The sequence below is a fragment of the Triturus cristatus genome, chromosome 10 (genome assembly GCF_964204655.1).
Source record: "Triturus cristatus chromosome 10, aTriCri1.1, whole genome shotgun sequence".
In the NCBI taxonomy this organism is placed as follows: domain Eukaryota; kingdom Metazoa; phylum Chordata; class Amphibia; order Caudata; family Salamandridae; genus Triturus; species Triturus cristatus.
Genome location: NC_140593.1, coordinates 343,848,837 through 343,866,146, shown reverse-complemented (window position 1 = coordinate 343,866,146; position 17,310 = coordinate 343,848,837). Strand labels below are relative to the sequence as shown.

General features: G+C 45.3%; 1 protein-coding gene across 1 annotated transcript in view; it reads right to left on the bottom strand.

The window, feature by feature from the left end:
- The window catches only part of EGFR (epidermal growth factor receptor), a 569,017-nt gene that overhangs the window by 103,306 nt on the left and 448,401 nt on the right, over nucleotides 1–17,310 (bottom strand). The window contains exon 13 of the mRNA XM_085631553.1: nucleotides 9,831–9,963. Within this exon, the coding sequence (XP_085487679.1) occupies nucleotides 9,831–9,963 (133 nt within the window). The remainder of the gene's footprint in view (nucleotides 1–9,830; nucleotides 9,964–17,310) is intronic.

Genomic DNA, 17,310 nt, shown 5'->3' with positions numbered 1-17,310 from the left:
CCGGGAGATCTTTCTTTTACTTTATTGCATTGCAGTGCGCATTTTAAAAAATCGTATGTGCTATTTTGACTTTGTGTGCGCTTGTGCGTGAGTTTTATACTTAACTCTGGTGACACCTGCCAAGGCTCCTGGAGAGTCTTCTCCCCCCCCCCCCCTTGCCAGTCACTCTCAGCCAAGTATCGACGCTGAGAGACCGGCTTCGCGGGACGAGGGGTAGACGGCGGCCATATTGGGTTGGGCTACTGTTCCGTCGCGCTCTAGCTGCGCATAAAAGGGGCTTTTGGAGGCCGTACGCTCGACTAGGCAGTCTGTTACTTTCCCTCTCCTGAGGCGGATGCCGGGAGATCTTTCTTTTACTTTATTGCATTGCAGTGCGCATTTTAAAAAATCGTATGTGCTATTTTGACTTTGTGTGCGCTTGTGCGTGAGTTTTATACTTAACTCTGGTGACACCTGCCAAGGCTCCTGGAGAGTCTTCTCCCCCCCACCCCGTTGCCGGTCACTCTCAGCCAAGTATCGACGCTGAGAGACCGGCTTCGCGGGACGAGGGGTAGACGGCGGCCATATTGGGTTGGGCTACTGTTCCGTCGCGCTCTAGCTGCGCATAAAAGGGGACGGGCATGGCTCCGCGCAGCGGACACGCGCAGCGGCCGCGCCATCTCTGCGCCGGAGTCGTGCCAGAGTCCTGCCCGTCTGCGCCCGTCAGCGCTAAGGAGGCGCAAGGCACAAGGGTTAACGGGTCTCATTATACCGCTGGCGGTCCCTATAAGAGAGAGGATCTACTCAGCATTCGGCAGACCTTATTGCCCTGTGAGTATAATCCCCATGACCCGCTGTGCGGTCCCTACCGGTGCCCTTGTGGTAATTTTGTCCTTAGCTCCCCTACTCCCATTAGAGCACTTCGTGAGGCCCCTCCCATGACATTCCTGCCCAGTGAGTCTTCCACTCCCCGAATCCTTAAATTATGGAACCTCAATGATAGGTCATTGATTAAACATCACGCTGCTATCCACGACCTTATCTTAGCAGAAGCCCCTGATATCTTTTTCATGACTGAGACTTGGCTCCATGATGAGGCCATGGTGGAATTGAACTTGGCCATCCCGCAACAATACTCTATTTTCACTAACAATCGTAACTCTAGGGGCGGGGGCATTGCTATGGTAGTTAAATCATGCTACCCCTGTACTTGGAAGAAATTAGCTATAGATGGCTGTGAGAGTGCGCACTTCTGTGTTACGATTAATCATCACCTTACCTTCTCTGGGCTTCTGATTTACAGACCCCCTGGTAATGATATAGCCTTTAGAAAGGCTCTTCCTGAAATAGTGAGCTCTCTTGCGATAGGTTCGGCTAATTTCACTATTCTTGGTGATCTTAACCTCCATTTTGACCTCTGCCATACCCCTGTTATCAGCAGTACTCTTGCAGATCTAGAGGCGCTGCAGTTAAGTCAGATGGTCACCCTCCCTATGCATATAGGTGGTCATATCCTGGACCCCATTTTTACAAATTTGTCTGCGGCTAAGGTTCTGCCTCCCTCCCCGGTAGCCTGGTCAGACCATTTTTTTGGTGGAACTGAACCTTGCGATTAGAAACCCTCCTTTCACAAATTTAGACAGGTCTGTCTTTAAACGTCCTTGGAAGAAACTTAAGCTTGAGGACTTCCATCGGTTACTCAGCGAATACCCACTTGACCCTTTTCATGATGTCGAGTCTGGCTACGATCTCTTTTGTGACTGGGTTTCCCGTGCACTTGATGCTTTGATTCCTGCTACGTGGGGTAAATGTCGCTCTTTTGAACCCAGCCCATGGTATGATAATACTTTACTGCTCTTAAAAAAATCATGCAAACAAGCGGAAAGAGACTGGCGAAAAACCTATGATGCTGAGAAAAAAATACTGTACCTCGCAAAAATTAAAGTATACCATAGAGCCATTTGCAGAGCTCGCGCGGCTTATTACTCTCAGGAGTTCAAACGCAGCCCTAATCCTGCAAAGCTTATTTTTAAAGTTCTTAAAGATCTGACGGCGAAAAGAGCTTCAGCAGCTGAGATATGCTCTGCATCTCACTGTGAGGAGCTCGCCAACTTTTTTCTGGAAAAGGTGCATACCATTTATCGCTCCTTTCCTAATATTACCCCTCAGTGTGAAGGACAGAGACTTGTTTCTACCCCTATTGCGGCTCTATCCACACTGCCGGGAATTTCAGAGGCCGAGTTCAATAGGCTGGCAGCCAAAGTTAAATCCGGCTCCCCTGCAGACCCGCTCAGACCCGCGCAGTTCGTGGATTCGGCTGCTTTATGTCTCCCCCCTGTGCGCCAACTTATTCATCTTTCATTGTGTTCAGGGATTGTACCAACTAAGTGGAAACAAGCCTATGTCACCCCTATTCTGAAGAAACCCGCCTTGGACCCCCTTAAACTGAATTATCGTCCAATCTCTCTTCTCTCTTCGGCTGCCAAGGTTGCGGAGGCCTATGTCAATGGAATCCTGACCCAACATCTTCAGACCGCTAACATCTTGGATCCCTCTCAGAACGGTTTCCGAGCAGGTCACAGCACGGAGACTGCTCTCCTAGCGAACACCTGCGCACCATGCTTGACTCCGGTCAAACTGCGGCACTGGTGTTACTCGACCTCAGTGCCGCGTTTGACACAGTCTCACATGTGATACTTCTACAGCGTCTGGGTGAGGCAGGTATCTCTGGCCCGGCACTTGACTGGTTTCGGTCTTTTTTAGCAGGTCGTTCATTTTGGGTCGCCACACCTCCTTTTGAATCTAAACCCTATTTCATCGAACAGGGAGTTCCTCAGGGGTCGGCACTTAGCCCCACGCTGTTTAACCTGTATGTGCAGCCGCTGGCTGCGGTCGCCAAGCAGTGGGGCCTGACCATGGTTTCCTATGCGGACGACACGCAGTTGGCGGTTGCACTCAATGGGGATCCCGACTCTGAGGCCCCTAGGTTCAGGGAGGGTTTAACAGCAGTGGCGGGCTGGATGACGGCCAACTGTTTACAACTCAATGCTAAAAAGACGGAAGTCCTCATCATTGGTAAACAGTGCAATCTCTGGGGTGCTCAGTGGTGGCCCCCAGAGCTGGGCCAAGCCCCTATTCCGGTCCCCGAGGTTAAAAACCTGGGGGTCTGGTTAGATTCTGCCCTCAGTTTCTGTGGACATACAAAAAAAGTGCCTGCTGTTTGCTTTGGGGTCTTGCGGGGGCTTAGGCCAACTCTGAAATTCTTTGATGCCCCCACTAGACAGGTGATAATCCAGGCCATCATACTCTCCCGACTCGATTACGCGAGTTCACTCTTGGTGGGGGCCAATCAGGCCTTGGTGGGTTTACCTAGGTTCTGCTCCGCGAAGGAAACTATCCAGAAGCTTCACTGGCTGCCTATGGCTCAAAGGATTGAGATTAAGACTTTATGTCTTTCCTTCAAGATCCTTAAACTGTCCTCCCCCCCCGATCCTGGAGCATCTTCTCACCCCTTCTGTTCTCTCTCGCTGTCTGAGGTCATTGGATCAAAATCTAGCAGTAGTTCCACGGTTCAAACGCTGCAGAGCGGCAGGGTGTTCCTTCCGCTTTCTGGCGGCTAGGCTTTGGAACTCATTACCTGCTCATATTCGTGCCCTTGATGACCCGCTCATGTTCAGGAGGGCTATCAAAACGTATCTTTTTCCCTCTGGCTGTAATTCTACCACATAGGTCATCATTTCCTTACTCTGCCCTCTCCCCTTCTCTTTCTGCCTCTCTGTTCTATTTATTTTTCATTCTGCCTGTTCGAGCGCCGGGACGCCCCTTTGCTGGGGCAGCTGGGCGCTATAGAAGAACGGATAACATAACATAACTTGATGACATCTCATCACAAGCAATCACTTTGTGATTCCCTTTTTTGGCCTTTATTGACACTCTCTCATTTAACTCCAAATGAGTTGCCTATTTCCTCTTTGCCTGATGTGCTTCACAATCCTTATTCATTTTAGCCATATCTCTACTTTCCACATGCTTTCTCTTTTGTGTGGCCTTATGACGGTTTCGAACCTGACGCCTTCAACTCTACCTACTCCACAGTCCAAAAATCTTACTCCCCTGCATGAGGCTCCCTACTCCTGATCTTAGGAAGCATTCTTTCCACACATTCATCGATCTTTTTTTCTAACTGAGAGGATAACCCTGAAACAGCTTTGTCAACGCAAGCCAACGCTTTCTCATCTGAACTCATCCCCTCAACAGTATCCAACTACATCATTATAAAACTTAATATTTTTCCTCCAAAATTATAATATTCACTTTTCATACCACAGTACCCAAAACACACATCTCCACAAACAGCTGACCCTCGACACTGACTGATTCCAGTGTGCCTGACTGAAAAGAAAAAATATTTTTATTTCCCCCAAATATTGCCGCCCTTATTCCTGCAATACTTAGCTGAGGTAGCCAATTTCAAAATAGCTGCTGAAACTCCTCACACTGCTACTGCAAACACAACTTGTCAAAACTACCAAACATCCCACAGCAGCGATGAGGTATGGCTTAAATATCTTCTACTCTACTTTAAAATATGTCCCTTCCTTAATTTATTTCTAGTGTTTTTGAATGGTACACGTAGCCTGCCTTTCTGTATAGATATGCACTAAGCATACACTAACATGAGTCCAGAGTTGTTGTCTGAACTCAGTTTGATATCATACGCTTGCGCTAACACACGCACTGCCTTTACAGCATTGTAAGCTCTCTGTACTCAGCTCACGCTGCCGCCGGTGCTACAGAGAGACAAGCTCTTTCCTTGCGAACACTAACGCGGCTGAGTTTTGAAATCCCAGCTCACGTCTGCTTAACTGTTTACTCGACTGCACTATTCTACCCTAGTTTAAGTGAAAACCTATTTTGATATAAAATAATTCAAATACTACTCACAGGACCCCTTTAATTAGCCTAAATACCCCTGCTCATTAAATTAAAGCGGTAACAGAAAAAAGATTGTGTTTCTTAGGTGGTAACTGTACTGTGGTTACATTACATACATCACATTTCCTTAACTGGACCTGTGAATGTACCGTGTCCCAGTACAACCCTATGGAAAAATTATCCCTTGTAAACATTTTATTTTTAAAACTCCAAACCATAAAGCAGTTTAATTCTCAACTTTATGCACACTATAATTCATAATGACTTATGATTAAGGCTTCCGGTTTTCTGTTTTTACTGATTTTTACAGATAAATACAGACAGAAAACAAAGTGTTTCCTGTCTGTGTTTATTTTTAAAAGCGGAAAAATACTGAAAATGTTGCCACTTGTGAGAAAATCTCCATGCTGCCTTTCATGAATTCTAGGCAACAGCTGAGCAGGCGGACAGCATGGCGGGATAAAATACAGAATGAGATTTCCTAAAATACAGGCATATGTTAACATATATTTGTAGCATGATGCTAATATGTACCTGTGAGTGTAGTCTTTTGCTATACGTGGCTACTTAGTTTGCCAAACCATGACTGGCATCCATGTTTAAGCGCACATTGAAGAGTTATTTAAACGCAGAAATATACCATTTTACAGCTACATTTACTCTTGAAACACAAAATAAATATAGAGAAATTCCAATATGATGGCCCACAAATAAATATGGATAAATACAGACAGAAATGTTAAAATCTAAATACCATAAAATAGGGAACCCTACTTATGATTTAAACCTATTAAACCAATGTTTTGGCTTTGTTCTTGGTAATTTTATAATTATTAAAACCATCTACCATTTCACATGTGTCAAAGATTAAGTTAACACTCAGTGTATTTATCTGATGTGTGAGCAGCAACAAAGAGGAATATAGCTGATTGTTTGCGACTCATATATATTAGAATCTTGGTTAAGTTCTAATTCTTAAAGTTATTGTTCTAGTTGTTGCTGCGGTGTGTGTGGCAATAAAGAGGTAAATGTATAATATTGGCCTCTGTCCTTTGCCATAAAATCAACTTAAAGGCTGCTGCTAGTGTCTGAAGTATGTGTATCATTTAGCATTACAGATTTCTTTCTTTCGACATTGAAGAAGAAGATATTTGAGAATTTATAGAAACCGTGTCCTCATTTTAACTTTCTAGAACACTAAACATAATTACTATAACAAAAGGAAACCCATCATTTTGATCAACTACTGCAGTATTCCCTGTAGGAAATGCTTTCACTTTTGCTACTTTGAGTCCATCAAAATAGCCTTCAGGTATGATACACTTTTGTCATAAAAACAGAATGTTATCACTTTAGTTCATGACAACACTGTGGCAAAACATCACAGAAAACACTGGGGAATCAACTGACAGGATGCCAGTATTGTTGGAAGTACATGTTTTACTCAGAATATCAGACTTTATTCTCATATGGCTGAGGAAGATAGTGTGAACATATAGAAAATGTGTTTTTATTTTAGCTTCTATAGCAACGTCCATAGCCTCTGTGAGAAATTCCAGAGAGAATTTCTTTTATCTACAGCATACATGCAAATCCTAGCAGAGGATAAGCATTTTCCACAGGGTGATATCACCTTAGAGCACACCATAATTCCTAAAGTTAGAATGGTACCACCATCAAATGATTTACATTATGATTAAAATCTGCTATTAGCCTTCATATGTGGAGAAACACACTTTCACTACAATGCATTTTAATGAGGTCCATGTCCCTGAGTCCTGTAATGGCTGCCATGATATGCTGTCCATGATTAAGCCAGCAAATCGGGGGTGGGGGGAGGGAGAACCTCACCCTTGGGTGTCAGGGTATCCTCACATTGCCCCCACTATATGTTTTTTTATTTATTTTCGAGATGCAGAGACCATGTCCCCAAATCCTGTAATAGCTGCCACAACATATTGTTAATGTGTTCAACCAATCAGGATTGACCAATCTCCCATTAAATTGACCAATTAGAGCATATCTGGTCACAAATGATTCAGATAACTTTTTGTGGTGGTTAACCCTTTTGTGCCTATTTTAGCATCCTTTTAATGGCTAATTTCTCAAAACTACTGAACAGATTTTCAGCAAATAAGAACTCAGCGTTCTGAGTAAAACGTTTACACAAAGTTTGGAAAAAACGTTTTTCCAAACTTTGTGTAAATCTATTCAGCTATTATTTTCTGTATCAGAGAGCAAGCTTTCCTATGGGAATTACAATGGGAAATCAGAAAGAGGTAAAGCGGATGTATGTTTTGGGAACGTTTAATGCTGATTTATTGAATGATACCAAAGTTTTTAAGCAAACAAAAATATTCCTTTCCTATGCGAGGTCTGACCTAGCTAAATTGGCGCTATCACTGCCTCGGGGTGGGTACCACACTGCCCGAACTTACTGCAGTCAGTCAACCTCCACTGCGCATGGCTGAAGACAGAGGGGCCGATTATGATGGAGGTCGGAAAGTCTCCGACCTTCAGTCCCCATCGTCGGTTTCAATTCTGACCGGCTGATAATGTATCAGCCGGTCAGAATTTAAATCGGCTGGTCATTCCGGCTGGATTCTGACAGGCTCAAGGAGCCGGCTCGTAATCCCAAAGGGCGAGCCTTTTCGCCCTAAGGATGAGGATGCAGGGGTCCCAGCATGTTTCCAAGACGGCCTGTCTGACATGGAAACAATGTCGGAAAGCGTGTTTTGGGGCGCCCAGCAGAGCCCCCTTGTGGGTGTGGCCTCCCGTAGGTGCCTTGAGGGGCCTGCCATGGGGTGCAGGGATGAACAGCACCCCAGTACGGTTTACGGCCGAAATGCATGCTCCCATAGGGCAATGTAGGAATGCGACAGAAGAGTGTTCGGTCGCATCCTAATTAGGCAGTTGGGACCATTGACCAGAGGTCGGTTGGTCCCAGGACAGAGATGGTGTCGGGCAGACATAAGTTCACCCAACATTGTAATTAGGCCCTAAGTGCAGTATGGTTTGTCTGTAAGGCTTTTCCCAGTCCCCTGCAGGCAGCCTAATGGCATTGTGCATGACCTTTGACTCTACATAGTACAGGACCCTGTCCTATATTTTTCTACATTTTATGTTTTTCTATTTTTTTATTTCAATTTGCAAGTTTTATGAACATTGGGATTTTTTACACAAATGAGTGCCTTTTTTCAGAAGCATAAATTGCAGCTTTAGAAATACGGTTTTCTTAGAAATCATGATTTCAACATGGCAAATCTGAATTCTTTTCTAGTGAGTTTCCTATTGCCATTTTGTATGCCTCTGAGGGCACCACAGTACTTCCTATAGTAAGGGGGATATACTGATTTTTAGAAAAAATGGGGATTTAAAGATGGCAGAAAAATAATAAATATAGTCCCCTACTATATTTGAGAAACATTTCAAAAGTGAGTGACAGAATATATGGATTTCTGAATCATGATTTTAAATTATACACATATACCGAAGTGATAAACCTTATAACACACCTATCAACATCTTAAGATGTGTATATTTTAAAAACAACAGAAAATACTTTTTGAGCAAATTTCTACTTTTTTATGAATTCGTTCAGCGGTTTTGGCCGTAGATGGGCAACATTTCCAATGGGAGATAAAAAGGAAAACAAAACTTTTTTCATATCCCCTCCCTTTAACTATTTTGTCCAAGTGCAGATCTGAATAAAAATTGGCATACCAGATCTTCGCTGACTGCTCCATGCAATTTATAACCAATTCATAAAAAAGTCCTTTTATATTTGCAGCTGACCCATACCTACACAGTGAGAACTGCCACAGTGTAATTACTATAAGTACACTGTGGTGACTGCGACAGTGTAATAATACCAGCATGGTAGTCATCATTGTGTAGTTACGGTTCAGCAGCGCATTCCATGGAAAAGGCCTCCATTGATTTGCCTATTCCTTTGGTCGGAACAGCCCAGCACAAAGCAACATTTGCTTATGCTTTTATGGTGGCATCACATTTACCCTTAGGAGTTAATGTCTCCATAGGGAGCCCACTAGCTGATCGACCTCCATAGGCTGCCATAGTTGTGGAATACATAATTACAAGTGGCACTACTGACAATGAAATAAAAAACAAAACTATGTTCCTTTTTGTAGTGACAGTTGTAGATGAAATGCTTCATAGACTGTAAGATAACTCCCTTTCCTTTGTCTTACAATTGAATCAAGTGACTTTGAAGGTACCTGTATACCAGTGCGGAAGGGCTTCCTCTCAGTAAAGCAACTACCACCTTTGGCTAGCACTGTACGCCCAGTACCAGGGATCCAGAAGCCTCTGTTTATATTTTCTGTATCCTTTCCTTATTCCAGGTATGCCCAGTGTAGGTGCAAAAGGGCCAAGTCAATGCCAGATTTTTAACAACTACTGACTATGGAAACAAGCTCCATTTACTTTGTCTGTAAGTTAATGTGTTTTATTTGGCTAGCCTGGAAATCTGTCATGGAGCTGGCCCTCCTGGACCACTGTTTAGTGCTCCCACCCTATCTGCTTAGCAGCAAATAGGTGGCTATTGACAGGGCAAGGACAGAGGAAGGGGCCATCCCTGTGATGCAAGTGTGGATCAAGGAGAACCAATGGAGCTTTAACTACTTCTGACATTTTGATTAACCAACATCCATGAAAAAACCCTGATTGTTTCACAGAGGGATCTAATTATTGTTAGCTGTCCTTGAAATACGGCTTCAGTGACACGCTATCACTAACAGCAGAACAAACTGTAAACGACCTTAAAAGATTTACAATCATTTGTGCTTCAATCTTTATTATTAACTACACAGCCCATCAATGAATTAGACTGGTATTGTATACCAGTACATATTAAAAAAAACAGAGTGCATTCTGGTAGGCAAATAGGCTCTTACCCTTTCATAATATTGCATGTTCCCACACATTCTGTAATTCGAAGAAAATAGCGGCAGGACAGGCAGTTGAAAGGTCCTGGGCCCCAGCAGCCATTGTCAGAACATAAGGGGTCACATATTTTCTTTTCTGCCGCTAAGAGAAGGAGAAAATATAGTCTTTATAATATGGACAGAAGCCTCTTTTCGGTATGTTCCAGAGGGCCACAGAAAATAATATGAGTAGACCATGCCATACTAAGCTCTAATCTCTATAACAAAACAACTGCATTGTTATCACAAAGCACTTATTGTTTCACTTTTGATCAAGCCACAAGTTGGATGTGTTTGGTTGGAATCCTAAACTCTCAAACAGAAAAGAAGGTGCATCATTGAAGTACTTAACATACAATAATTCTGGGTGTCAAAAATATGGGTCTCTCTATGTGTTCACATTTTCGTGCATGAATGTCGGGCAGAACTGTTTACTGGTGAGTGTGGCTGTTTGCTTCCATAATGCAACTTTTCAGATAATTGTTGTTGTTGTTGATACATTTCAGCTTTCTATGGTCATCTTGGGTACACTAATAATGCATGATATTATATATATATGGGGAAAACGCGTTTTGGGACCCCCCTTCTTTCTCAGCCCCCGCTTGACCGCCAGTAGATAATATATATATATATATATATATATATATATATATATATATATATATATATATATATATATATATATATATATATATAGATATATCACAGCAAATTTCTCCAATTCAAAGAAGCCCCCGACCCTTCAGGGCGGTCTCGTTACACAGTGGGCATGGAGCAGCCCACCAACGTCAGCACAACGAAAAAACACCTCGAGGCCCTTTCCAGTGATGAAACGATTTATTTGCAGTTTCAACAGCACTCCTTCCCCTTTCCTTACGCGTTTCAGCTCTCGCCTTGGTCACAGGTGGGAAAGTTAATCAAAGGCAAAGTGCTTCGTGCTGGTTTAAATACGTAATGTCACATGACCTGCAGATGGAAATACAAATCCCACAATGCAGTGTACAGGTAAGTTAAGTTCCTCAAGGAATTTCAATAAATTCTCTTTTGCAAAGTTCAGCTATTTCTTCATCGTACCTGCATTGTTATAGTGGAAATATTGTCCTTGTTGTCATGTGTTAATTTATTTGCCAGTGCTCATTTTCAACGCACACCGCATCAAATTGTTTCTTCCTCTGGATGGTCAGAGCGGGATGTCAACCCCTCCAACTCCCTTCCAAACAGTCACGCTTTTCGCATTCGTAGCGTTCCCAGGATGGGTTACGTGACTGCAGTGGGTCATGCTCCCGATCAACATCACAGCAAATTTCTCCAATTCAAAGAAGCCCCCGACCCTTCAGGGCGGTCTCGTTACACAGTGGGCATGGAGCAGCCCACCAACGTCAGCACAACGAAAAAACACCTCGAGGCCCTTTCCAGTGATGAAACGATTTATTTGCAGTTTCAACAGCACTCCTTCCCCTTTCCTTACGCGTTTCAGCTCTCGCCTTGGTCACAGGTGGGAAAGTTAATCAAAGGCAAAGTGCTTCGTGCTGGTTTAAATACGTAATGTCACATGACCTGCAGATGGAAATACAAATCCCACAATGCAGTGTACAGGTAAGTTAAGTTCCTCAAGGAATTTCAATAAATTCTCTTTTGCAAAGTTCAGCTATTTCTTCATCGTACCTGCATTGTTATAGTGGAAATATTGTCCTTGTTGTCATGTGTTAATTTATTTGCCAGTGCTCATTTTCTACGCACACCGCATCAAATTGTTTCTTCCTCTGGATGGTCAGAGCGGGATGTCAACCCCTCCAACTCCCTTCCAAACAGTCACGCTTTTCGCATTCGTATATATAGATATATATATATATTCACTGAAAAAACCATAGGTTTTAGAGAAAGTTATAGTTAGCTAGACATTTCACTCGTACAAAACCCGTGAAATTCGCCCCGTTATAGTTAGTTCAGCTAACTATAACTCGCGCCCCCGCAATGCACTGCTTATAACGTCACACATTACATCACTCATGACATGGTCAGTGACATCACTGATTACATCACTGATGACATCATTCATGTGATAAATTGATGCATCTTCTCACACCCTAATATAACCTTTGATACACCCACTCAAAATTACAGACGGCCATTCTCAAAACCATAGATACTCCAATACCAATAACTACATACCTACTCATTGATTCTTAGGTCTACACACACATCCACTCACTCACTTGTACAGTCACTCATACTTACAGTCAGTCAGTACAGGACTATCATATGCATTCATACACCTATATAGACACTCACACACTGCCACTCATCCATAGAGATACTCACACACCTAGTCAGTCATGCAAATAATTAAACACACTCCCATTTACTCACCTATACGGTTATACACACACCAGCCCACTTACTCATAAAAATACTACCACATTCTTACGCTCTTATACAATCACTGATACAAGCACACACTCATCCATACAGCCATTCTCACAATCACACAATCTCACATATAGCCATTTACATACTCTAACACACATATATACTGCCTTTCACATATGTAGTTACTCACACATGTACCACTGAGATATACATTCAATCACTAACACACCCATACATACACTCAACCACCCATACAGTCCATCACAGATGCACTCTTAAAACCATGCACCCAGTGAATCACCCACTCACACATCTATGCACAGAGTCATACACAACCCACCCACACAAACACTCAGGCACCCATACAGATACTCAGACAACCAATCAATAACCCATATCGACACTCATGCAGCTATTCGCAAATCCATGCAGCCGCTTACACACCAACAGACGAATACAGACATTCAGACAGTTTAGTCACTAACCCATGCATTCAGTAAGTTGTATTTAATCACTCACTTACAGAGTCAGTCACACACCTAGTAAATCATCCATTCAGACACTTATTCACCCACTCATTCTTCAACACGCCTTTCCCTATATATATTAAAACGTATTTAAACTTTAGAGAACCACACAGTCACTGGATGATGTCATCAGTGATGTCATCAGTGATGTCATTTGAGATGTCATCAGTGATCTCATCAGTGATATTATTTGAGATGTCATCAGTGATGTCACTGACCATGTCATGAGTGATGTAATATGTGACGTCATCAGCAGTGCATTGCGGGGGCACGAGTTATAGTTAGCTGAACTAACTATAGCGGGGGAATTTCATGGGTTTTGTACAAGTGAAATGTCCAGCTAACTTTAACTTTCTGTAAAACCTATGGTTTTTTAAGTGAATTTCCAAGGTTTTTTAAATGCTAATTTCTAACTATAACGTGCCTGAAACCTATGGTTTTTTCAGTGAATTTCAAAGGTTTTTTAAATGCTAGTTTCTAACTATGCCTACAGAGGTAGGACATGTGATGAAAGAAGAAACAACGCACAGAAAGAAAAAAAAGAAATGCAGAAACAAGAAACAGAAGTCCACAAAGACAAAGAAAACTGCAGGAAGAAGAAGAGATGTGCAGAAACAACCAACAGAGGAGCAGAAAGTCCTCCTGTGCCCACAACTTTTTCAGACGGGTACTGGTGGTAACTGAATCTGACTAACCAGGCCTAGAGCCAGTGCTATGCCTAAAGACACTTAGAATAGAATGAAAACACCTACATACACTAGGGAACACTATGCGTTGGGGTACCCCTGTGAATACCATGACCTCCTCTGTAAGACCCTAGTACAGAATAGGGCAGGGGGATTAAAACTACCTCTTAAAATGCGCCACAGGGCGCGTTTGCACACTGGTGAAGGGAGGGGGGTGCCTGAGGTGACAAGTGTGCAAACACGCCCTGTGGCCATTTTAATTTGGGGGATTAAGTCCCCTTGAATCCTGAGAGTCCCTTGGGTCCAACTAGCGCACCAGGTATCTCCAGTAAGCGCCACAGAGCTGCGTTGCAGAGGTGTAAAAAGGTGCACGGCCTGGACCACCTCTCTGCAACACAGCGCAGTGGCGCTTACTGGAAGCACCTGGTGGGCTAGTTGGCCCCCAGAGGCCATCGGAATTGAAGGGGAATTATTTCCCCAACATAAAACACGCCACAGAGCGTGTTTGCACACGTCACCTCAGGCCCGCCCCCTCCCTTCACCACCGTGTAAACATGCCCTGTGGCCGTTTTAAGTTGGGAGATTGACTCCCCTTGAATTCTGAGGGTCCCTAGGGTCCAACTAGTCCACTAGGTACCTCCAGTAAGCGCCACAGAGCTGCGTTGCAGAGAGGTGTAAAAAGGGGCACGGCCTGGACCACCTCTCTGCAACGCAGCGCAGTGGCGCTTACTGGAAGAACCTGGTGGGCTAATTGGCCCCCAGCGGCCCTCAGGATTGAAGGGGAATTATTTCCCCAACTGAAAACGCGCCACAGAACGTGTTTGCACACGTCCCCTCAGGCCCCGTTCCCTCCCTTCACCACTGTGTAAACACGCCCTCTGGCCGTTTTAAGTTGGGAGATTATGTCCCCTTGAATCCTGAGGGTCCCTAGGGTCCAACTAGCCCACAAGGTACCTTCAGTAAGCGCCACAGAGCTGCGTTGCAGAGAGGTATGAAAAGGGGCACGGCCTGGACCACCTCTCTGCAACACAGCGCAGTGGCACTTACTGGAAGCACCTGGTGGGCTATTTGGCCCCCAGGGGCCCTTAGGATTGAAGGGAAATTATTTCCCCAACTGAAAACACGCCACAGGAAGTGTTAGCACACGTCACCTCAGGCCCCGTCCCCTCACCACTGTGTAAACACACCCTGTGGCCGTTTTAAGTTGGGAGATTAAGACCCCTTGAATCCGGAGGGTCCCTAGGGTCCAACTAGCCCACTAGGTACCTCCAGTAAGCACCACAGAGCTATGTTACAGAGTGTTGTAAAAAGGGGCATGGCCTGGGCCACTTCACTGCAGCACAGTGGCGCTTACTGGAGGTATGTAGGGGGCTAGTTGGCCCCCAGGGACCCTCAGGATTGAAGAGGAATTAATTCCCCAACTTTAAACACACCACAGGGTGTGTTTGCACACATGTCACCTCAAGCCCCGCCCCCTCCCTTCACCGCTGAGCAAAAACGCACCCCGTGGCGTGTTTTGAGTTGGGGGATAAAGTCCCCTTGAATCCTGATGGTCTCTGGGATCCTCCTAGCTCACCAGGTACCTCCAGTAAGCAAAACCAAAGGAAATGATGGACGGAGTGTTGAACATTGCAAGCACTCACCCCCAGTCAACTGATCTGGGTTTAATCCATCACCGTTCTTTAGCCCACTCTGCCACCCCAGTTCAGACATGGCCATATGCAAATCAGTCTGACCCTGTGCCTCATGGGAACAGTCCAGCCCGAACTGCCAAGCCATGTCTTCCCTGGACCGGAAACAAGCTTCCTAGGACCGGTTTCTGGCATTTCAGCCGTCTTCAGCCAGGCTTGCTTGAATCCAGTGGCAAAGTGAGCAAGGGACTCACGTCTGAGCATACCCTACCAACTTATGGCGAACAAAGCAAAACCAAAGGAAATGTTCGGGCTGGACTGTTCCCATGAGGCACAGGGTCAGACTGATTTGCATATGGCCATGTCTGAACTGGGGTGGCAGAGTGGGCAAATAAAGAGTTTGCACAATGGTGAAGGAAGGGGGCATGGCCTGAGGTGACATGTCTGCAAACACGCCCTGTGGTGCGTTTTAAGTTGAAGAATTAATTCCTCTTCAATCCTGAGGGTCCCTAGGAGCCAACTAGCCCATCAGGTACCTCCAGTATGCGCCAGGGAGCTGCGTTGCAGAGCAGTGTTCATAGGCCATGCCCCTTTTTAACAACACTCTGCAATGCACCTCCATGGCGCTTACTGGAAGTACCTGGTGGGCTAGTTGACACCCAGGGGACCTCAGGATTGAAGAGGAATTAATTCCCCAACTTAAAACGCGCCACAGGGTGTGTTTGCACACGTCACCTCAGGCCCCGCCCGAGGCCATAATCGGCCCCGGGTACCCCATCCCCCGGGGCATGGCTATTATTATTTTCTTAATTTCTCTGGTGGGGGGCTGCGTTGCCCCCCTCCTCAGGCCATTTATGGCCCGGGGACCCCATTACCCAGGGCTGGCCTTTGTTTTTTTTTTAATCTATTTTTTTTTTTAGGAGGAGGAGGGCCGCGTGGCCCCCCTCCTGGGCCTCTTCTGGCCCCGGGGACCCCATCCCCAGGGGCCAGCCCTATCCGTTGGGGACCGTGGGGGTCCCCAATGCCCCCACGGTCCCGCCGGCTCCCCGCGTCCTGCGGGAGCCGGCATTGCTTTTCCACATGGGGAGCGGCTCTTTCCCAAAAAACAAAGTAGAGTTTCCTATGGCAAGGCAGGAGCCGCGAGGCTCCCGCCCTGCCATAGCAAACTGCAGTGTCCCGGGGGTGGGCACCCCGTGACACTGCAGGAGCTGGCCCTGGGGGGTGGCGGTCCCCAGGGCCATTGAGGGCTCCAGGAGGTAGGCTGCGCGGCCCCCCTCCCACCATTTACAAAGCCCGGGGGAGGAGGTTGTCCCCGGGGCCTCCCAATTTGCATACTTAGTGCCCCGGGAAGGTGGCGGTCCCCGGGGCATGTGGGGGGGCTCGAGCCCCCCACACAGGTTTGTTTATTTTGAAAAAAAAAAAACCCCGGGGGTGACGGTCGCTGGGGCAGCGGGGGGCCATGCGCCCCCTGCAAATATTTTAGAAAGGCCCCGGGGGTCGCGGTCCCTGGGCCTTTGAGCCCCCCACCCATTTCATTCACAAGCCCCAGGGGGTGGCGGTCCCCGGGGCTGGGGGGCCCCTTTGGGCCCCCCATTACAATATAAAGATTGTCCCAAGACTTGGCCCACCCGGGGGCTAAATAATATAGATTTTTTTTCGCGGACGGATCCACGAATCCTCCGCGCATCCCGCGATTTAAAAAAAAAAAAAAAAAATTGGGGGGCCTGGGGGGCCTTGTGTGACCCCCTGAGCAGGCCTACGGGGTCAGGGTGTTTTTACCCTGCCCCCTTTTCATGTTTTGCGCGTTTGTTTTTCTCTTTTCTTGTGCCTCAGTTCTACCAAATTCACACAACTCCCAAAACGGAAAGTCAAAAAGATACAGTTTTACAATTATGATTATTATTTGGACACATTTCTGTCTTTTTCTGGAACTCATGAAGTACCCGATTGACAAAGGTATTTGCACATATAAGTGACACTTGTGTGCAAGTGTCATTGCTTATGCATGCAAATTCCCATAATGACTGACAAAACTTAATGTAATCATGTACACTTGAAATTTTTCAATAAGGTGGATTTTTATGCATCAGTAAACTGCTTATTATGGGCATTATGGGTATTACAGAATTACTTGTGAAATCTAATAGTGTCTGAAATGTACATAAATTGTGTGTGTAAGCCAATGAGTTCAAATTTCCAATTTTCCAGCCAGGACTTTTAGGATGAAGGCCAAAGA